A 24,535-nucleotide genomic window follows, 5' to 3' on the forward strand; every position below is an offset into this window, starting at 1 on the left:
TCTGTTTTGTTTTTACTTAATCTTCCAGTGGGTCTAGCAAGGTTTATAGGTATTTTGAAAAGAGAAACATCCTTGGATAGCTGAAATTATTGTTGATGCCTAGTTTAAAACACCACCCTGGAAAATATCATATTTCTGTAAAAGTTCTAGTGTTCTTATCTCATCGGATTATTCTCTTAGATTTGTAGTCAGCAGTCACCATATTGGAATCTGTTATTATTTTGATAGTACCTAGAAATAACTTGTGAACATAAGTAGCCATCAATCTAAGAAGGGATTAGTTGTAGAAGGGAAGATGATATTTAGTTGTCCTTAACTTTCTTGTAGTGGATATTCTGTTGGTGTCTCCAGTGTCAACTGTTTACCGCTGCCATGAAACAGCCCTGAAGCCTGGAAGAGACTAACCCCATGCAGAGCTCTATGGATAGACCCCTCTGATTTGCCCCAGTGATTGGCCTAAGCCTTTGAGCTTAAGGAATTTTTTTTTTTTTTTTGCCTTAAGATTCTATTAAATCAAGGACATTCTGTTCAAACTTTAGGAAAACCGCCTTTTCTCCTAGTGTATCTGAATGGGGAATCCTGGCATCATGGTTGCATCAGGTGTCCAGCCTACAATCACATTGGGAAGCCAGCCTGAGAGCAAAGCTGACTCTGTGCATTCAGATCAGAGAAATCAGAAGATACCAGCCCCTTGATGAAATCATGTTGACATGCCCCCTCTGGTTTACACATCATCCAAAGCAGAAAATATCCCTCCTCTAGCCCCCATGACGTGGCATAACCCTTATTCCACAGAGCTGCTTGACCTATGAAATGTATGTTTGCCTCTTCAGGACCTACCAAGGCAGTGAAGGTTATGTCCACTCATAGGTATCCCTGAATGTATTATAACTGAGAAAAGACTTTAGCTTTATGAGAAGATTTAGATCATCTAGATTAAATCATTTTTTAAAATTTTTGGTATTATAATTGAGGCTAAAATGTGTGATCATTAGGCATGAGCCTTGGCTTCCTTTAACAGTATAGATTTAATAATGGACAACATGTACAAAGAAAATACACATATTTGGTCTGCATTTGCACATCATAAACTGCCTGTTTTAAAGCTGATAGTTTGTGTGCAAATACAAACCAAACTGAGCTTATTGGCACACATCTTAGAGTGCCCTCAGTCATAGATTCCATCCTGTTCTTTGTCATCTTAACATGAAAACTTTCTGCACTAGTCTTTCTTCCAAATAGTGATTAAGGAAAGTTTTGGAAACAGAATACACATTCCAATTTTCTCTTTGAGATAATTGAGGAATATTGTTCAATTGATTTAATAACTGCCACCCTTGTAATCATTGAGAAAATGAGTTTGTGGCATTGGATGTGGTGCTTCTAGTAAACTGTTTCCATAAACTCTAATAGCTGTCATTTTTTTCTGTGTGTAATACGATGTTATAGCATTGATACTGGTGAAATGGAGACATCACTGATCTCTGCATATAAGTCTTGACATACTCCGTGATTTCACCAGTAAACTTATTTCAAATCACTCCCTCAGTTGCACCACCCTCAGTCTTGAATTGCTTTTCATTTGTACTATTTAAATCTTGACAGTTTATCAGAGTTTGCACGTGAAAATCAGGGAGAGGAAAAGCAAGCATCGTTGGTGTGGTTTGCTCCTGTAATCTTGATCTCCAGATAATGGATTTTTGTGAGCTTTGTGGTGACTAAGAAGGCTTTGGGGGGGACTTAAAAAATAATATGTGTTGGAAATGCTGTTAGAGTTCACCAAGCACATAAGGTTAAATAAAACCCACAATTTTATTTAGTCTTAAAATAACTATTGTCTCAAAAGTTTCTGTTGATTAGTTCACTGACTCCTGCAAATAAAGTGCTCATTCAAACCAATTTAATTGACTATTGCCTAAGTGGTAAGCAGTCTTAAAGTACTCATCACATGAAAGTGTTTTTAAGTGCCTCTGTGCAAATTATGTCTTCTATGAATTGTATTAGCGGAGCTAAATGGTCTGGGCTCCTGGGATGTGAGGGTGCATTCTTAAGTATTAACTCATGAATAATGTTGAACTTTGAGTATAAGACAGTCACACTTGTATGTATACATTTATGCAAACCACAACAAAAGGAATCTTGATTCTAGTCAATAACACTTTTTTTTTTTTTTTTTGCAAATATGCCTGTAAGCAAAGAGAAGGCAGGGTTTATGCTGTTATACTGAATTATACTTCCTCTTTGTTGTCCCCCTTTCTCACCTTATCCCTACTCCCACTTTAGTATGTTTCCGTGGGCAGCTCTTGTCTTTATTATCTCTCATCTCAACTGTTGCCCTGGCCTTGCTCCTTCTCTCTGTGCCTGCTTTTCCTTCCTTTCGGCAGTGCCTTTTATACATTGCAACCAGAGTTCTCTTTTTGTGCAGCCATCCTGCAGGCATTTATGGAGTGTCTGCTTTGTGTGAGGCATTGCAATAAGTGCTTTGGAGGAGTCCACGATGAATCAGTCAGGTTGCATTCTGAGAGTGAAAGAAGGCACATGCAGACAATGAGAGGAGAAAAAAATGCTAAGATTTTTGTTTTTCAGTCACTCAGTCATGTCTGACTCTTTGCGACCCCATGGACTGCAGCACGCCAGGCCTCCCTGTCCTTTACCATCTCCCAGAGCTTGCTCAAACCCATGTCCATTGAATCAGTGATGCCATCCAACCATCTTGTCCTCTGTCGTCCCTTTCTCCTCCTGCCTTCAATCTTTCCCAGCGTCAGGGTCTTTTCTAACGAGTTGTCTTTTCGCATCAGGTGGCCAAAGTGTTGGAGCTTTAATTTCAGTATCAGTCCTTCTCATAAATATTCAGAATTGATTTCCTTTAGGATTAATTGGTTAGATCTTGCAGTCCAGGAGACTCTCAAGAGGCTTCTCCAACACCACAGTTCAAAGCATCAATTCTTTGGTGTTCAGCCTTCTTTATGGTCCAACACTCACATTCATACATGACTACTGGAATAACCATAGTTTTGACTATATGGACCTTTGTCAGCAAAGTAACATCTCTGCTTTTTAATATGCTGTCTAGGTTTGACATAACTATTCTTCCAAGAAGCAAGCATCGTTTAATTTTGTGGCTGCAGGTTTAGGATCCTATTGAAGAAAACTAGGCTTCCTTGGTGGCTCCGATGGTAAAGAATCTGCCTGCATTTCGGGAGACCTGAGTTCAGTCCCTGTGTTGGGAAGACCTTCTGGAGAAGGTCTACTACCCACTCCATTATTCTTGCCTGGAGAATCCCATGGACAGAGGAGCTTGGTAGGCTATAGTGCACTGGGTCGCAAAGAGTCAGACATGACTTGAAATGAATGGACAGAAAGTGTTGCCCTAGAGAGACTGGGCTGCTGAAAGGAAAATGGTGCCTGTGACATAGAGCCACTTTGAATTCAAAAAGTGTGAGGTTTAATTGGTATTAGCTTGCTTAGAGTTGCCTTGATGGGCCAGCTGGCTGACTGATCACATTGCTGTTCCTGATAAAATTCTAGCCCTGGCCTCTGTGTTTATCTCCTTTTCTTTCCCTCTTGAGGACTGTCAAGTGCTTTTCTGGAATAGGTTGTGGATACACACTGATGTGTATTGCTTCAAGTGACTGCTGATTCATCCCGCTCATCGCGGAGTGTTGGGAGCTGGGTTCTTGAGTGTGCTATGTGTATCCTCTATACTGTGTCTGTGCCGTCTTGCTCATCAGTATGTGAGCCTGATTGGAAATGCCTGCCAGTGCGGAAATCAGCCATTCCCTCACAAATATCAGTTGTCAGTGCCTCTGAGCTTACACAAAAATTATGACCATCATTGCTTGGCTGTCCTCGGTGCTAGGTCCTGTGCAAGGTATTTTAGTACGTGTGTCTGTAATTCTCACATCATTTTATTTATTTGTTTGTTTATGACTGCGCTGGGTGTTCATTGCTACATGCATGTGGGCTTTGCTCTAGCTGTGGCAAGCAGAGGCTACTCTTTAGTTATGGTGTGCAGGTTCTCGCTGTGCTGGCTGCTCTTGTTGAGCACTGGCTCTAGGACGCATGGACTTCAGTAGGTGTGGTACATGGGCTCAGCGGTTGTGGCACTTGGAGTTAGTTGCTCCGTGACAGGTGGCATTGTACTGGACCAGGGATTGAACCCCTGTCTTCTGCATTGGCAGGCAGATCCTATACCACTGAGCCATCAGTGAAACCTTTTCACATGCTTTCTGTCTTTCATTTTATCTCAGTTTTGAAACTTCTTTTTCTTTTGCTTAATATATCATTTGGTTCCCATGGTAGTGAAAAAACCTGACAGGTATTCCATGGGGATCCTTTTCTTCACTTCCGAGGACCACCTGCCACTAGCCATTCATCTTTTCAAGTGTCAGCCACACCCCAGTACCCTCCCTGTTTCCATACATGCATAGCTTGGTCGTAAGAAAATGTCCATATAGAGGGACCATTTTTTCATCCATATTACTTTCAAAGGAAAATTCTCACACAAAAAACTGCTGCATATTTTAAGTGGGGAAGTGGCCTGGCTGCTTGTTCCATTTTGTTAATGAACCTTAAGGTGCCCTGTCCATACTTCCTCCTCACCAAAGATCACACAGATCCCATTTATCTTCACTTCTGCACGTCGCTTTCTTTGAACACCAGTCCTCACTTTAAGTTTGAGACAGTGTCAAGAGACAGAACTCTGTGAGTAGACATGCAGCACTGTGTGATTAGTTGCTCAGTCATGCCTGACTTTCTGCTGCCCCATGGACTGAAGCCTGCCAGGCTTCTCTGTCCATGGAATTCTCCAGGCAAGAGTACTAGAGTGAGTTGCTATTCCCTTCTCCAGGGGATCTTCCCGGCCCAGGGGTCAAACCTGGGTCTCCTGCACTGCAGGCAGATTCTGTACCATCTGAGCCCCCAGGCAATGCATACAGCACTAGATGTTATTTTACATAAAAATATTTTTAAATTTAAAATTATCTAATGAGAATAGTATGTGGTAGGGAACAGTTGAATTATGGATACATCTTTACATGTATAAGTATCTGTGTGTATAATTTGAAGAAACTATAGGAGAAGATAGACACTTTATCTGTTCTGATATAGCTTCCCATAAGCTTAAAGCACTATCACATTACTGAACAACTTTTGGAGGTTTTATTTGCCAACAGTGGAGGGTTAGCCGTTTTTTTGTGGTTGGTATTTGTCCAGTGATTGCCAGTTTTCTTTTGTTTTTTACTGAAGGGTAACTAACAATGCCCACAAGGAACACATTTATTTCTTTGAAGGTTGTCAGTGAAAATGAGAAGGCAAGTGACATTTGTAAATGGCTGAAATGTTAGAATTTATTTGTCCCTCAGTAGATAAATATAATTGTTCAACAGCCTTTTTTATTTATTATTTCTTTTATCTTTCAAGTAAATGACATAATAATTGGAGCCTGAAATAACTGCCATTGCGTTACCAAAGCAGTTGTGCAGTTTTTCATTACTGTGATACTTCTACTTATAAAATTCCATGTTAGAAGGTTAAGATTAAAGTATTCTGATAATAAATGTTTGTTCAATGTTCCATTCATTTTGAAAAGCATCTGTTGAATGTGAAACACTGCTATTTGGTTAGACTGTATTTTGGGCATTTCTTGTGTTAAAAGGAGGAAAACAACAAACTTGATCTTGGCAAAAAAAGGGAAGGACAAAACCATCTACTGGATCCCTACTAGATTTGCCAGTGTAAATGTGCTTGCTCTTCCAACTTCTGCCTGGCAGCTGAGGAATTAAGCTCTTATCTTAGTAGGATAAGAGTTACCAGTTAGGTTTACTTATTTATGAGATTGCTGGAGACAAAGGTAATGTTCCCACCTGTCACTTAAACAGGAGGCAATTTGTTCCTTTTAACTAAAAGGACAGTTAAAAAAAAAAAAAAAGAAAGAAAGGAGGGCTTTCTCAGGTAGATCTGATGCCCGGCTTGTGTTGAGTGACCTTGGGAGGCTATTTCAAGGAAGAAGTGGCTCTTTTCTTGGACTTACTGTATATAAGTCACTGAGGGCCCCGTCATCTGTGGTCAAGAAAGAAAAGTTAAGGGATGGTGTGAGATGGTGTGGTGACTTATGAGTTCACATTCTCTGAACCCATGACTTAATTCACTTTTTTTTTTTAAGAACTTGAGAGTGGAATTTGTAAGCTGCTATTTTTAGTGGCTCTGATGACTAATTCAGTTGTTAATTACAAGCAAGTGAACTTTATTTGCTCCTCTAATCCTACAAGCAAGAAGGGGTGGTGAAGGATACTGTTGGCTGGACTTAAGGCATCCAGGCAGTGCTGGGATTGGTCGCTACCATTGTGACATTGATTGCTGCTGCCTGTGGACACGGGACATTGATAAGTTTCAACAGTTATTCAGAGAACACATGAATACTGGGAACAGAATTTCCCTGTTCTTCCTTGTTCACTGTGGCAGCATACAGTCTCTTATTTTAAGAATCTGTACCACATAAAGGGCAGTCTCATGTGCCACCCAGGTAGGTTTAAAAAGGGATGGCAGTTTAGTGTTTTTTCGTGTGTGTGCATTTTTATACTAGCATCAAGTTTTTGTAGCAGGACTCCTGGAATTTTAGTCTACACCTAAGACTTGCAAAACTACATATTCTTTCACAGGATTTTAATATACTTTGACTTTTTGACTCTATAGGAAAACAGCTTTTCATTCTGATCTCATGAGTATGTGTGTGTGCATACTCTCACACATGATATTTAAACTCAAACATATGTATAAGAAATATAGAAAAGTAGTCACATGCAGAGCATAATTTTGTCAGTAATTATGAAATATTGGACGTTGAACAATGTGATGCATGGGTTTCTGAGTGCCCATCTATCTTTTAGTTAAGAAATAATATTTATTATAGCATATTCAATGCCACACAAGCATTTTTTATGTGCTTGATTACACAGCGAAGTAAAATGAGGATCCTCAGTGCTGTGGCAATTATTTTTATTATGGGAGAAGAGAGAAGATACACATCCTGCTAACAGCAATATAAGAGAATTCTGTGGGGTTTTTTTTCTGCTTCATGGGGTTTTTGAATGCTCTTTGCTGTTACCTTATTGAGTTTTCCATTGACACTTCACTGGTGAGTAATTATTTGAAGACAGATTAGAAAGTAAATGCTTGTTGGAGAATTGTCTCTCAGTGAGAACTGATGTCATGCTTGTCATGAAGATTCCGTATTTTAAAACTTTTTGAAGTAATCACCCTCCACAGGCACCTTTTGTCTTTGACATAATACTTGCAATTATTTGCTCAAACCAGGTAAGTGAACACAGGTGCCAGTATTCACAACCATCATGAAGATAAGGAAAATTTCATCCTCTTTTTCATGCCATGTAGATGTGAGACTCTAATGAATGAAGTCATTTATTAGGCTACCTTCTCATAAATTACTAGTCCTCAACCAGATATAATTAAACATTTGACATGAGAGCTAGGCAAAAAAAAAAAAAGAAAAAAACAGTAACAATACCATTTATGACACTGCTGCTTGCTATATTAAAATTTTTTTCTTACCTTTGCATCAAAAGCCCTATAATATTGGCATCATTCCTGTATAGCAGTAGAGAATTCGGGGACTCTGAGAGCTAAATTGACTTCCTAAACCTAGATAGAAGTACTACAAAATAAATCTTCATTCTCACAAGGCAAAGTCGCTGTTCTGCTAACAGACGTGGCTCTTCCTAAAGCCGTGGTCAGCATACTTTTTAATAGAATGTTCAGATAGGATGTATTTTGGGCTTTGCATTCCATATGGTCTCTGTCATGACTACCCATCTCTGCCACTGTAATACGAAAGCAGCCATAGATAGTACCTGGCTGTGTTCCAGTGACACCTTATTTATGGACACTGAAATTTGAATTTCATATATTTTTCATGTGTCATGGAATATTATATTTTTGATTCACAGGTCATAACATAACAGATGGCTGTTCAATTTGACCAATGGCCATAGTTTTCTGATCCCAGTTCTAAAGCATAAATACATGTTTCTTTCAGATCATTTCTTAATCAAACACTTATGCTATCATGGGCAAGGTATTTTGCTGTATGCTCTAAGGGAATAAAAAGGCAGTAGGTTGAGGAAAAAGAAGGAAACCTGCATGGAAACTACTAAAATATAGAGGGTTTCAGAGAGGTATAATCCAGTACACTCCATTGCATTTCTGATAAAGTGGAGTTAATTTTGGCTGGAGTATCAAAATAAGACTCTGCGTCTTAAAGGACAGACTGAGGAAACATTCCAGACAGAAGAATGGCATCAGTCAATTAAAGATAGCTTATTTAGTAAACACAGTCATTCTGCATATAATTATAGATGACAGTCTTACTGACAGCCCTGAATGCGTTACTGCCTGCAGGACTGCCTTCAGGGGACGCTGTCTTTGTGACAGAGCCCAGACAGGGAGAGCCAAGAGACAGAGAAGGCCTCGTATTGCTAGACCTGCGATTGTTTTTTAAAGGTGAATTTTTACTTTATACCTAATACATTTCGATTTTTAAATGAAGTCACACTGAAGATTCCAAATATACATGACGGGTCACATCATACAAGCGCCGTATAACTCAAGAATCACAGATCTGCAGAACCCCAGAAAGACAATCTAGCTCAGGTTCTATCTGAAAAGCAAACATGACTTCCTCAGTAAAGCTCAAATTCTGAGGTAAAGAGAAATGTGGAGTGTGTTCAGGCATTCAACAGGTGGCTGATTGAAATCCTGACATTCCACTCTAACCTTAGAAGATTTAGACTAAAGTACATCAAGGCGGTATATTGTCACCCTGCTTATTTAACTTATTTGCAGAGTACATCGTGAGAAACGCTGGGCTGGAAGAAGCACAAGCTGGAATCAAGATTGCCGAGAGAAATATCAGTAACCTCACATCTGCAGATGACACCACCCTTATGGCAGAAAGCAAAGAACTAAAGAGCCTCTTGATGAGGGTGAAAAAGGAGAGTGAAAAAGTTGGCTTAGAACTCAACATTCAGAAAACTAAGATCATGGCATCTGGTCCCATCACTTCATGGCAAATGGATGGGGAAACAGTGGAAACAGTGACAGACTTTATTTTTGGGGGGGCTCCAAAATCACTGCGGGTGGTGACTGCAGCCATGAAATTAAAAGACATTTGCTCCTTGGAAGAAAAGTTGTGACCAACCTAGACAGCATATTAAACAGCAGACACATTACTTTACCAACAAAGGTCCTTCTAGTCAAGGCTGTGGTTTTTCCAGTAGTCATGTATGGATGTGAGAGTTGGACTATCAAGAAAGCTGAATGCTGAAGAATTGATGCTTTTGAGCTGTGGTACTGGAGAAGACTCTTGAGAGTCCCTTGGACTGCAAGGAGATCCAACCATTCTGTCCTAAAGAAAGTCAGCCCTGAATATTCATTGGAAGGACTGATGCTGAAGCTGAAACTCCAATACTTTGGCCATCTGATGTGAAGAACTGACTTATTGGAAAGACCTTGATTCTGGGGAAGATTAAAGGTGGGAGGAGAAGAGGATGACAGAGGATGAGTTGGTTGGATGGCATCACTGACTTGATGGACATGAGTTTGAGTAAACTCTGGGAGTTGGTGATATACAGGGAGGCCTAGCATGCTGCAGTCCATGGGGTCGTAAAGAGTCGAACATGACTGAGGGACTCAACTGAACTGAACTGAAGAATTTAGCCTAAAGATTTAGACTAAAGGCTGATTATGTGTTAAGGAAATTTGTGATTCACGTGTGTTACAGATACAGGTATCAATGTATCACAGATCTGGTGGTGTTCTGCAAAGAAATCCATCCCATGGAATGGTCAAACTTCTGCAAATGCTGATATTTTGAAATCCTCTTGAAACCCCTCTTAAAAATAACATTAAGCATAGAAAACTTCCTTATATATCTGGGTAATAAACAGCCCACCAAAAGCTCAAATTTTTTTTTAAATGATTCTGGTGACTATTCTAATGAGTAATTAAAATTCAGAAATGGGACTTTGCTTCAGCACTCAATTTATAAACGAGATTACTAATAAAGTGTTGTTGCTTTTAAAGTGCTCCTCATGTTTGGCTTTAGGAAAACAACTCCTGTGTAGTATTTGTATTCTCAGTACTGCAAAGGAGTGTGTGTAATGTAGATGGCCAAGATCCTACAAATTGTCCAAACAGAAATAACCACCCAATAATAATGAATGCTTCTACTTTAAGAAAGGGAAAGATACAAGCAACTGAATGAAGAATTCCAGAGAATAAAAAGGAGAGATAAGAAGCCCTTCTTAAATGAACAGTGCAAAGGAGTAGAGGAAAATAATAGAATGGGAAAGACTAGAGATCTCTTCAAGAAAGTTAGAGATGCTAAGGGGATATTTCATGTAAGGATGGGCATGATAAAGGCCAAAAATGATAAGGACCTAACAGAAGTAGAATTAAAAAGAGGTGGCAAGAATACACAGAACTATACAAAAAATGTCTTAATAATCTGGATAACCACAATGGTGTGATCATTCACCTAGATCCTGGAGTGTGAAGTCGAGTGGGCCTTAGGAAACATTACTATGAACAAAACTAGTGGAGGTGATGGAATTCTAGCTGAGCTATTTAAAATCCTAAAAGATGTCATTAAACTGTTCTATTCATTATGTCGGAAATGTGGAAAACTCAGCAGTGGCCACAGGACTGGGAAAAGTCAGTTTTCATTCCAATCCCAAAGAAAGGCAGTGCCAAAGAATCTTCAAAGTACCGGACAATTGTTCTCATTTCACATGCTAGCAAGATTATGCTCAAAGTCCTTCAATTTAGGCTTCAGCATTATGTGAACCAAGAATTTCCAGATGTACAAACTGCATTTAGAAAAGGCAGAGGAACCAGGGATCAAACTGCCAACATTCGTTGGATCATAGAGAAAGCAAGAGAATTCTGCAGAAACATCTACTTCTGTTTCATTGACTACATTTAAGCGTTTGACTGTGTGGATTATAGCAAACTATGGAAAATTCTTCAAGAGATGGGAATACCAGACTACCTTACCTGTCTTGGGAGAAACCTGAATGAGGGTCAAGAAGCAACAAAATTGGACATGGAACAGTTGACTGGTTCCAAATTGGAAAAGGAGTGTGATGATCTGTTATACTGTCACCCTATTTACTTAACTTCTGTGTAGGGTATACATGCGAAGTGCTGGGCTGGATGAATCACAAGCTGGAATCAAGATTGCTGGGAGAAATATCAACAACCTCAGATATGCAGGTGATACCAATCTAATGGCAGAAAGTGAAAAGGAACTAAAGAGCCTCTTGATGAGGGTGAAAGAGAAGAGTGAAAAAGGTGATTTGAAACTCAGCATTAAAAAAACTAAGATCATGGCATATGGTCCCATCACTTTATGGCAAATAGAAGGAAAAAAAGTGGAAGCAGTGACAGATTTTCTTTCCTTTGGCTCCAGAATCACTGCGGATGGTGACTGTAGCCACGAAATTTAAGACACTTGGCCCTTGAAAGTTATGGCATTATACAGAGCAAAGTAAGTCAGAAAGAAAAACACCAATACAGTATATTAATGCATATATATGGAATCTAGAAGATGGTAACCTTTATGATGACCCTATATGCAAGACAGCAAAAGAGACACAGATGTAAAGAACAGACTGTTGGACTCTGTGGGAGAAGGTGAGGGTGGGATGATTTGAGAGAATAGCATTGGAACATGTATATTAACATATGTGAAACAGATCACCAGTCCAGGTTGGATGCATGAGACAAGTGCTCAGGGCTGGTGCACTGGGATGACCCTGAGGGATGGGATGGGGAGGGAGGTGGGAAGGGGGTTCAGGATGCAGGACACATTATACCCATGGCTGATTCATGTGAATGTATGGCAAAACCACCACAATATTGTAAAGTAATTAGCCTCCAATTAAAAGAAAAAGAAAGAAAGTTATGACAAACCTAGACAGTATATTAAAAAGCAGAGACATCATTTTGCTCACAAAGGTCTGTATAGTCAAATTGTTACATATGGATGTGAGAGGTGGACCATAAAGAAGGCTAAGTGCCAAAGAGTTAATGCTTTTAAATTGTGGTGCTAGAGGAGACTCTTGAGAGCCCCTTGCCTGCAAGCAGATCAAACCAGTCAATCCTAAAGAAACCAACCCTTAATATTAATTGAAAGGACTGATGCTAAAGGTGAAGCTCCAGTACTTTGGCCATTTGATGCAAAGAACTGACTCATTGAAAAAGACCTTGATGATGGTAAAGATTGAGGACAGGAGCAGAAGGATGTGGCAGAGGATGAAATGGTTAGATAGCATCACCAACTCAGTGGACATGAATTTGAGCAAACTCTGGGAAATAGTGGAGGACAGAGGAGCCTGGCGTGCTGCAGTTCATGAGTTCTCAGAGTCAGAGTTGACTTTGTGACTGAACAACAACTACTGTAAAAATATAATGACGGTATCATTCAATTAGCTTATAGGAATAAGCTCCTATTTTCACAAAGTGAATTATTTTTCAGTTAGATATGCATATTCCAGTTGGAGATAGAATATTTGCTTATAGATTGATCCTGAGAATGGCTGTGTTCTTTCTTTTGATTCTCTGTTAACATTTTGTAAGTTAAAGCCATTTGCAATGAACCATAAACACACTCATTTCCTTTCAAATACTAGTTTATCAAATTATCCAGTGTATACAATATGATAGGGATGCTTAGGGGGTAAATATATGTTGAATACAGTCATTGTCTTCTAAAAGTTTAAAGACTGGTGATGGAGGCGTTATGAGTGAAAAATAAGTGAAGGTAATATGTAGTACACTAAGGAAATTGTGATGAATAAAACATAGAAGATTGTTCTAATAATTCACAGTGGGAAAAGATTGCTACTAAATGTTTACATGGAGGAAGAAATAATGAAATAATTTAGTGGTTTTCTTTAGACTTCCTAAATGACTGTAGCTTTCTCATGTTGTTTTTTGGTCGCTAAGTCATGTCTGACTTTGTGACCCTATGGACTGTAGCCCACCAGGCCCCACTGTCCCTGGGATTTCCCAGACAAGAATGCTGGAGTGGGTTGCCATTTCCTTCTCTGTGTTATCTTCCCAGACCAAGGATCAAACCCACATCTTCTGCATTGCCAGTCACATTCTTTACCACTGAGCCACCCTGGGTAGCCTGTAACTTCTCATGCATATCAGTAAAAGATGTTCTTCAGGATGATGCTACCAAAATTCTAGAGAGATATAACTCATCCTTACTAACCCTTAGGTATATTATTTATAATTTGTATCAGTATTAAAAGTAGCAATAATGTTCAAATGAGTACTATTTTTTATTCAGTATTTAATATTCACTTAGAATTATGTAGCTTGGTGGATGCAAAGTGTCTAGAGTAGGGCTGGATCCTCGATGTTTATTTTTTTCTTTATTAACTTTTGAGACTGTGCATGTGTTTATATGAAGTATTTATGATGAAGGATTTTTCTCCATATTATACAGAACTGAGGAACTATGTTTTTCAGAGTAAAATTTATTTCCTTCATTTGACTACCAGCAGGACACAATACTGTTTGTTCTTCCCAAGCCTACAGATACAGTGATTTCACAGATTTGGAGAAGGCTCACTTGTCACCACTACATCTTGGGACCACAGAAACTCCATGTTGAATGTGGTTTGTTCTTTTCCTTCATTGCCAAGATTCTTAAGTGAAGGAAATGAAAGAAATACCTTGCAATCATTACAATTTTACTCCCCTCCCACAAAATAGTAATCTTGGACTCTGGGGACAAGAAAGGATGCTTCTAGACCATGGATTATCAAATTGGGGGTAGAAAATGAAATAGAATAGAATTATGATTCAGCATGCAGTAAGAATTAGTACTATTTCAAGAAACTCTTTAATCAGTTGTGTATGTGAGTATATACACATGTACACTGTATCTACAATAAATCATGATAAAAAGTGAATCTAAGTTCTAGGTCAAGTGAAAAATAATTTGAAAAATTATTTAACTATTCATGTTTCTACAACTCTGAGACTCACCCAAGAATACCCCATAGTTCCAGATACAGTTTTGGGAGTTGCGGTTCATTGTCTTGCTTTCTTTGATCTCTGTACCTCCCCGATAACCCAGTTTAATTCCCCACTTGTGGTCTAGAAATATAGAAGCAAGTCCCTGTTTGGGAAAAGAAGTGGGAAGAGGGAACTAGATGGTATCTCATATGCTCAGATGTTTACAGACACAGCTCCTGCTTCTGCTTGCTGATGTGTAGGCAAGAAAAGAATTTTCTCTCTTCTACTTTATGAGATTACAGATGCAAGAATACTACAAAATGCAATCACTGGTTTGTATTCCTTCTTAATAGCTTCTCCATTATAACCATTTTATAATAGGGATTTTTTATTGTATAATTATTTTTTCATAGAAACAATAACCTTCAACTAGAGTTTGATATGAAACATCCTTATTAAAATACACAAAGAGAATCATGCCTGAGCCCCAGAGAGCCTTGACCCAATCTCTTTGGTAAAGAATAGAAACCACAAATACAACCAACTCTATTAAACTCTCCAAGAGAAGTTTACTAAAGAAATGTTTTTTTTTTTAATTGGTTAATGAAATAATGAAGTCTTTTCAATTCAACATGGTTGGAGAGAACCTTGTGAATCTGCATACTTCAAAGATATTCAGTGGAAGTTGGTATAATAGAAAGCAGGGATATAAGTGGTTTTTTTTTTTTCATTTTGAATAAATGAGCCATAGATTGTGTACTCCTGAGTGTATTGTACACATTGCATGCTGTATCTTTCAATAGCATTGTAACATATTTATCATGTTGAGTTGCTATCTATCAAAAAAGGTATAATTATGGACTGGGTATTATGGAAATATGTCAGAGAGATTCAAAAGCACTAGAACTCACATTCATAAAAAGACAATAGTGTATTTAAATGAAGAAAGGGACAGTATTATGAAAACATTTTAATCTGCAAAGATTTTGACCTATCTCCTATATGTTTGTTTTGTTCCCAGTACATTATTTCTTGTCATGACTCTGAATTGTTTAAACATCTTTCAAATGTAAAGAACATTCCACAAGTCAGAAATACAGCCATTGGATTAAAAGCATCAAGATGAAATATCAGATGCTCTCAGAAATATACCCAAGTTCTCTAATATTACTTAGCTATGTTCTATATTGAATGTTAATCCATCCAGTGAAATAGATGCTATCTTCCATCAAAATCTGTGATTGGTTTACTGAAGTGCCAAAATCCAGATATTTAGCCTTAAACATGACTGTTATGTACATAAATGTGTCTGAGTATGAGCCTTATTACTTTTTTTTTAGGCAGGTTGCAATGAGAGGAAAAATGCAATTTTTAGCTAAAAAACTTTTTCCTGCATTGAAAGGGATCTGCCACTTTATGGAAGAACATTCATTTATGTGAACATTTATTTCTAGTACTTGTAAAGCTCAAACAGCTGCTTTCAGTTCTAATTCTCTAACTATTGAGCACTGCTTCCCTTGCAGTTTTTCCATTTCTGGGTATGAATGAAGCATGAAGTAAAGATTGAGCAAATCATGTAGTAAGCTGTTAACTTACAATTTAAAGAATTTTTATCAGTTTCTCTGTCATGCTGTACTACACCAAATATATGTCATACTCCAACATTTTTCCTTTTAACCTAATTGCTTGATAGCATTTCCGATATGGAAAATGGATGAATTAGCTATTCTTCATAAGCATTTTACTGGCCTTTCTCATCTAAAGTATTCTGTAGTGTCTCCCCCCCCCCCTTTTTTTTTAGTGTGTGGGTGACAGTAAATTCAGCTGCAGGTGACAGCAATGCATTAAAGGTTTATTTTTCCAACACATAATGTTTAGAGTTAATGTAGTTCATATTGATTCAAGAGCTCAAGGATGTGAGGGCTCTTTTCTAGAAGATCCTAGCAGATTTTCCTCTACCTCTTGTGGCTCAGCTGGTAAAGAATCCGCCTGCGATGTGGGAGACCTGGGTTCAATTCCTGGGTTGGGAAGATCCCCTGGAGAAGGGAAAGGCTACCCACTCCAGTATTCTGGCTTAGAGAATTCCATGGACTGTATAGTCCATGGGGTTGCAAAGAGTTGGACATGACTGAGCAACTTTCACTTCACTTGTTACTGGTTGAATTGTATCGCCTGAATATTTGTGTGTTGAACCTCTAATCCTTAGGACCTCAGAACATGATCTTATTTGGACACAGGGTCATTGCAGATATCATTTTTGAAGATGAGATCATCAGGGCGACCCTAATCCATTATGACTGTATCCTTATTAAGGAGGTGGTATTAGAATTCAGGCATAAAGATGCACACAGAGGGAAGATGTGGTGAAGAGATGCAGGGAGAAGGTGGCCACCGGCAAGCCAAGGAGACAGGCCTGGACCTCATCTTAGGGCCTTCCGGAGAATTCAACCCTGCCCACACCTTGAGTTCAAAATTCTAGTCTCTAGACTGTGAGATGGAGAAGGCAATGGCACCCCACTCCAGTACTCTTGCCTGGAAAATCCCATGGACGGAGGAGCCTGGTAGGCTGCAGTCCATGGGGTCGCGAAGAGTCAGACATGACTGAGCGACTTCACTTTCACTTCTCACTTTTATGCACTGGAGAAGGAAATGGCAACCCACTCCAGTGTTCTTGCCTGGAGAATCCCAGGGATGGGTTTGCACATAGTCGGACACGACTGAAGTGACTTAGCAGTAGCAGCAGCAGACTGAGAGATGAGTTAAGTTCTGTTTCTTAAACAACCCAGTTTGTGGTACTCTGTTATGGCAGACCTAGCAAACTAATATACCCCTTTGTGGGTGTTGCTGGTCTCATAAGTTAATCCCCGCTGTTTACCCTGCTCCCCAGGCAGAAACTACAGAGGTCTGGAAAGGTACTGTATCTGGTGCTTTTCATATCTCAGGTGAAAGGCAGGTTCTGTTGGCAGGGAAAACAGTTACAAAAGATCTGTTGCATAGACAACCAACAGTATCTGCCACAGCTAGTTTTTCATGTGGTGCACATGTCTGGTATTCAGATATTTGTTAAAGAAATAAATTATCATATTGAAATTTTTGGCCTTTCCTGACTTTGGAAGAATATTAATGAAATTGTATTTCAGTCATTTCTTGCCTTTTTTTTCCTAGCATTTTCTAGCTGTAAGCCACCAATGCCAAAATCAATGGTGATGTCCCACTGCTACAAAGTGTTTCTTTGTATCTTAAATTTCCTTTCCTGTGGAATAGTAGGGCTTGTTATATAGATCTCATATTATTGGTGGCATATATTTTTTTTCTTTCTCTGACTTGCACTAGACATCCTTCTGTTTGGGTTGGGTATCTCTCTTAAGTACATCGAATATTCCTTTCTAGATCCACCGTCTTTAAATTCTTCCTTAAATATCACTATCATCCTAGCTCCCTTTTGGATTGACCTTCTTCATTTCCTCCTGTTTTGTGCTGTGTAGCTATGCTGCAAGTCTGCAAGGGGAAATGGTGAATATGCTTTCCTTTTCTGTGTGAATTTCAGGAGTAACATTACAGTCTTTTAGAATTTTCATTTCTTCTAGTAAAAGTAATGCAACTGCCTACAATCCTTTGTCTGTTTCTCTCTGTCATTCTTCATAAAAATTGTATAGAGTATGACCGTTAGAATTGATTTGCCACAGTTTGATCTTTTAGTGACTTTACCTTAGGAGCTCATAAAGCTTGTACTTGCATTCAAAGGCAGTTATTCCTCGTAGCCTCTGGGTGTTTGGGGGAAAAAAAAAAACACCTCAGGATTGGATTTTTCGACTTATTAGTCCTGTTCGGAAATGTTATATACCCTTTATTTTAGGTTGTAAACTTAAATGGAGCTTGGGAGTCAGGCCAACATATCAAAAAATGCCCCTGTCACAAAAAGTAAAGTTTAGCATCAATCTAAATGTTACATTGAATCCCTTTAGTTAGGCATGAAGCCCCCTTCTGTTTTCAGTCAAACTGCTTTCTGCTGCTTACGAGTATCTGTGTGAATAGTCAAGGTTTTGTACTTTGGAGGATCAAAATTAGCTTTGAAGAAACTGTTGGATAATTTCCTTTAGGTTAGTGAAGACCTCAGAATTTTTTTTCCTTTTAAGCTTATATTGCTAGCAGGAGACTAGAATATTATAACCCAGCATCTCTCATCACTGATTTTATTCCGGGGAAACAAGATTGAGTGGCCCATGTCTCTTTTCTGAATGTAAAGCATGAACCACCCTGTCATGTTTGATTATTATTTGCACTTACATTTTAGGAGTCGTTGGAGACTCTGGAATGGCTGCTGGTGGTCTGAAATGCCTTTAGGAGCCTTACATTTCAGACGTGTCTGGTATGTGCCTCAGAGGCTGTTAACTCTAGCGTGTCGTCAGGAAATGTTTGTGCTCAATTGCTCAGTCGTGTCCAACTCTTTGTGACCCTGTAGACTGTAACCTGCCAGGCTCCTCTGTCCGTGAGGTTTCCCAGGCAAGACTACTGGAGTGGGTTGCCATTTCCTTCTCCAGCAGATCTTCCCGACCCAAATATTGGACCCATGTCTCCTGCATTGCAGCTTCTTTACCGCTAGCACCACCTGGGGAGACCATCATCAGGAAATACTGAAGCTGACAGAGCAAGCTGATGGTTACTTTTCACCTTTGACCCAATTTAGAACAGTGTGGTTTAATGGAAAGAGAAGCAAACCAAGAACATAACCACTGGGCTGTGATCCCAGGTTTGTCAGCCAAAAACTGTGTTACCGTGGTTGGTTATTTAACCTCTCTGGGTCTCATTTCTTCTGGGGAGGTTAAACAACTATAATGTGAGAATATAAGCTCTGGAATTAAAACCTTAGCTTAATCATTCACCAGCTGTAAAATAGTATCTGTCTTATGTTGAGTTATTGTGAGAATTTCTTCATCTTAATCATCCATTCGGCAGACAGATATTGAATAGCTGCCATGCTCGGAGTTGGAGGAGCAGCAATGAATTAGATACAAAATAAATGGCAAGCACTTATATAAATGTGTCTAATATTTATAGATAGTGAGATACACAGCTGATGCCTGTGACTGGTGGAAGTGAGGGGTGAGTCATGACATGGTTGGGAGAGGGGCAGTCTTATTTAAGCTGAGAAGATGACATTTATGCTGAGCTCTGAATGACAAAAGGAAACCAGAACACAAGAATAAGAAGGAAGGTCAACCCAAATTACAGCCTGTCTGAGAGCCAAAGACAAGGATGATGGTGCAGCTGGACCTCAGAAAGTAGGCAATGGGTCAAATGCAGCCTGGGAATAAGGGAGACAAGGCTTGTAAATGGCCGAGTACAGTGCCTGGCTCATAAATGTTAGCAAGTTAGCTATTATCACCCCTCTTTCAAAAGGGTCTCAGAAAGAAATGCTTCTAATTATTTAATACTGCCACCTTAAATTAATAGCAGTCTCTAGAGAAGAATTAGAACATCATTTGGGAATTTGACTTCTACTAAATTATGATGAATGTGTTTTCCTTGTGGTCACTTGTAGGAAAATTTTTAAAAACACCTATATTTATCTTTCTTTAGCAGTATGTCCTTGTTAGTCATCTGTTTTAAATATAGCAGTGTGTACATATCAATCCTAAACTCCCAATCTATTCTTACCCTTCTTCACCCTAGTAACTGTAAGTTGATTCTCTAAAAACACCTGTCTTTTTCATTGAAATCACCCTTTTTATCTATACCCAATTTTCCTTTTGTTGGTTTCCTTCCCCAACTTACCTGTTGGTTTCAAATGTACACTATTATGTTAATATATTATTGCTTCCAAGCCCTGTGAACATCAGTTGGTCAGGACAACAGTGCTATACCATCTCCTAAATGAATAAAATACATGCCACTCAAAATATTCAGAAGCCATTGCGCTAGAAAAAAATACTATGAAAAAATCTATCTTCTTTGTAAATATTTACAGGCAGACATTGTAACAGACAGAAATATATTCAAATTTCTAAAACAATAAATATTATTAATGATACACTGTTTTTTTTTTCCTTTTTTACTTTTATGCAATAAACTGAGGGGGAATATTCAAGAAAATGACAGCATTGGCTCTTTTTAATTAAGAGCCATCTGTTTAGTACCTGTTTCAAAATCCCTCTCTTCAGGAGATTGTCCAAAGGAGACGTTTTTCCCCCTTGTGACATTTTCCCCTTATATGTAAATAAAAAACAGGGACTTCCGAGGACAACCCACGACTTTCTTAAATCATTGTGGGCCATAGTAAGGGTTAACTGTGTGGTGATGTTTCAGTGGAAGAGTTCTCAGAGTTAGCTAGAGTTTGAAGTTTGACTGCACAGTTCCCAGACTGCCATTTCTATCATCAATTGCACATTCTGAAAAGCTGTGTGTACTTGCCTGTTTCATATACCCACTCTTAGACTCAATACTTCTCTTCTGTACACTGGGAATAATTACGGTACTTACCTCACAAAATGTTGTGAAAGTTAAAGAACAGATGTGGACACATAGAATTCACATTGTGGCTTTCAATGCAGCTTTTTCATCATTTCAATGATTATTTTCAGTAGTGTGTTATTTTACCATTCCTGTTAATATGGGAAATTTTTTGTTAATGTTATAATGTTATTACTACTTAAGTAGCCTAAATTGTTTCTAGGCTTTTTTAATGCTTTTCCATCTCATTTTCTTTGTCATCTCTTCAGGGGTTCTCTTTGTCTCTTAGTCTGGTTATTTATTTATTTTTTCCTGCAGTTTTACTGAGCATTTCAAGACAGGAGTAAGGAGTTTGGTTGTGTTTTTATTTTTTCCTGTGAACAAGTTTGTCTTCAGAATGCTCTGCCAATGATTATACAGTTGCAGTGGCATAAACTGTTAGTGATGCCATTACTTCTTTCCTTTTTAAATTCATCATACAAAGACACAAGTTTCTAGTTGTATATATGTGGAAATTCTCAGAAAGTTCAAGTTCTCTTAACCAAAGTAAAAGCACTTTTTAAAGGACACTTGTTCCGTGTTGTATCCTTCTCTTCAATTTGCTAGTAATCAAATGGAAATCCTACCAAATATTGAGCGTTTTGAGATCGGAATGCAAAATAACATTGTCAACACTCAGAGTTGCATGCATGGCAAGTATTATGAGAAAGACAATACTCAGGGAATCAAGTGATTTTGAATACAGCTTTAGTTTTGTAAAGAGTCTTCTGACAGAAAGGCTTCCTAGACCAGGTAATTAACCAATGACAATTTAGGTAGAATTTATGTTATAAAAAGTGATTAGTACAGCCTTATTTATTCTTTTAAGTAATCTTATTAATATGGCAGTGGTTTTGAGAGTTGTTTTCATTCTCTTAGAAGTGTTACTAGGTTGCAAGGACAGCTTCAGTGATGTCTTGTAAACAACGTGGTGCCTGCAGAGTTTCTTTGTGGGTAAAGGAAGAGTCTGTCCACAAAGAGCCCACATCTTTGTGGATAAGGGAAGAAGCAGTGTCTGCTTCCCTTTTTGTTTTAAAACAGCACTAGAGACACTGGTTGGTTGCTTTTCTTCTTTAATTCTAGAGTGCAGCTGGTACAGTACCTTTTACTTATTATGATTATTTTTTGGATGTCTTCTACCCATATAGGTGAGCTGCTCTTAAAGGGCCCAGTGTTTGTCAAAGAACCCAGCAACAGCATTTTTCCCGTTGGCTCAGAGGATAAAAAAATAACTTTAAATTGTGAAGCACGAGGCAGCCCTTCACCTCATTACAGGTACAGTGGAAAGTTTGAAAGTCCATATAAAGAAAAAGCAGTTTGGCAACTGTGAACTTATTTTTTTGTTTCAATATACTTATGCTATCAGTAAGTTATAGTACACGAAGCTATAGTTGTCTGCTATATTCAACAGTCATCCCTAAACATTTGGGTCCATATTTTGTATATTTGATTAATTGTTTACTTTACAGTAAGAATTCTTGATTAAAGAAAACATGATAGAGTCTCTTAAATAAGCAATGTCTTTTCATTGATTTGTGGTAGAAATTAATGTATAAACTTGGATTTACATGTAGTCTTTGGGAACACATCCATTGTGCAGATGAAATTATGTTGTAAAAGTATGTAGCAGTCACAGTTTTAGAAAAAGGTAACAGCATCTATCCTTCTTCCTTTATTATTTTACTGAGTATGTGTTAGAAGGTTCATACAGTGTAGAAGAATAAAATACATCCCTACTAAAGTCATACTAACTATTCTTTAAGAGAAAATAAGTTGTATTTTTTTCATGTTAAAGTATAAATTTTTCAAATAATATAAATAATAACTTGTTCACTAGAAACCTTCCAACAACACAGAAAGGTATAAGGAAAAAAAGAAAAGAAAAAAAAAAAAACTGAACTCTCATCACCTTAAGATAAAAATATAATATTTGGGGAGGTGATGATAGTTTATTTGGGTGTGATGGATATATACTTTATTAAATAATACAGGCTTAGCGGTTTTTATTTTAGGGTTCTCAGGGGACCCACTTTAATGAAGAGATGAATTATTTATAAACACGATATGCTGCTTTTATTTAAATGGTTATGAGAAAGTGCCTGAGGCACCTTGAAAACAGCATGCTCTTGAGTACTGCAAGCCTTTGTTTCAAGCTCCCTGTTTACAATCTCCTTCGCTTGGCAAAACTTTTTCTATAACCTGAAGAACAAGCAGACTTCAGCCTTTATTAATGAAATTCTTAGTGTTTTGAGTAGTGATATAGATCTTATTGAACTATTGTTCTCTTAACCCATGTTGATAATAGCAGCCAACAATCATCGTTAACCTGGGTCAGCCTTAGGTTAGAAAGTAGACCTTTGTGTTTTTGCATTTGCAAGTAAAGGTCAGTTTCTGTCAGCAGTATTCAACAGCATATATATTGAGCACCTGCTGAGTATTTTCAGCACAATAATTGTAATGATCCTGGTTACTGGTCAGAATTGGCTGAGGTGATAGAAGATTTTCTTCTCTCTGCCTCTTCCTTAACCTATAGAAATGATAAAAGTTTTTAACATGATTTAAAATAGAACAAGAAACTATTTTGTGAGCTTGGTCAGTTAATCAAACACAGTACATACAACAGGTGGAAATATTTTCTTCTTTGGAGGGAAGATGAACAGGATAATAGGACATTATCTTGGAAATATTTTCACCAGCGTTTTTGTAGGACTTCTAACACTTTCTAAATGCATCTGTTTGTTTCTTCCTGAAATAGAAGATTATCCTTTTAGATATGACTGTAAATATTTTAAAGAATCCATGTGAAAAAAAAAAATCCATGTGAATGACTCATGCGTGGGCTGGTTTTTTTTTTTTTTTTTTTTTTGTTGTTGTCAGTAAAGTTATTTCCTGGCATTTTATCTTGTGAATAATTTGGTGATGAATGTGTTCAGCTGGAAACTTGTCAAGATATAAGATATAATCATATAGGGTTTTATTTCTAAATGAATAGATTAATTATGTTGGTAAAGTTTAATCAAACAGCAAGAAGTCTTGAGCTTAGAAATTCAGAAATATCTTTTTGTTGTGTTTATTTATCAGGTACTTATTTTAATTCCAGTGTATTACAATTAGAGTAAATACAATTAAAATACCAGGTATTTACAAAATTCTATTGTATAGACATGATATATGTGTTTAAATAAACTGATAAAATGTGTAAAATGTTGATAAAGTTCTGCCATTTGCACAGTACTTTTTATGTTTTATTATATGTCCTGAGATACTGTACATTGCATCTAAAAACAAATCTGTACCTGAAAATAGGAGATGTCTGACTGAAATTAATTAATCAGTTTAAGTTTGATAAATGAAGAAATTTTACATGCTAGGTATTGTTTTAAAATATTTGGTGTATAGGCAAATAGAAAACACTTTCATTATAGCTCTAAAGATACTCTAAAGTTAAGACTTCTGACCAGTATAAAATTTCACGTTAGAGTTACTAGAAATTGAGACCTGGAAAAAGCATGAGGAAACTTCTTTTCACTGTGAAAATATTAGGCTTTCCTATAATAAGCAATGATTCCTTATTATCCATGTTATCTGAATAAGTAATTAAGCTGATGAGTAGATGGGATTATAGACTATAGTGGGTTGTAATTATAACCTCATCTACTTAGACACTACCTTCACTTATGGCCTGATTTTTCTCCTAGTTTTTGATTTTAATAGTCAACCAAGTAATATCCTGCATTATTCCTTTACCTGTTTCAGAAGAAAATACACTTGCTGGCTCTTATTTTCTGCTATCCTTTAAAAATTATGAATAAATAGTGCAAATAGGTAATGACTTTGAAAGTGAAAGAAAGTGTTAGTTGCTCAGTTGTGTCCAGCTCTTTGCCATCCTATGGACTGTAGCCCACCAGGCTCCTCTGCCCATCAAATTCTCCAGGCAAGAATACTGGAGTGAGTAGCCATTTCATTCTCCAGGGGAATCTTCCCAGTCCAGGGATTG

The 24,535-nt window shown here is 37.8% G+C and overlaps 1 protein-coding gene across 1 annotated transcript in view; it reads left to right on the forward strand.

Moving 5' to 3' along the window:
* Positions 1-24,535, forward strand: part of CNTN3 (contactin 3) — a 382,508-nt gene that overhangs the window by 107,927 nt on the left and 250,046 nt on the right. The window contains exon 3 of the mRNA XM_070455661.1: positions 21,687-21,813. Coding sequence (XP_070311762.1) covers positions 21,687-21,813 — 127 coding nt within the window. The remainder of the gene's footprint in view (positions 1-21,686; positions 21,814-24,535) is intronic.

This window comes from Odocoileus virginianus, chromosome 26 (genome assembly GCF_023699985.2).
Source record: "Odocoileus virginianus isolate 20LAN1187 ecotype Illinois chromosome 26, Ovbor_1.2, whole genome shotgun sequence".
Classification (NCBI taxonomy): Eukaryota; Metazoa; Chordata; class Mammalia; order Artiodactyla; family Cervidae; genus Odocoileus; species Odocoileus virginianus.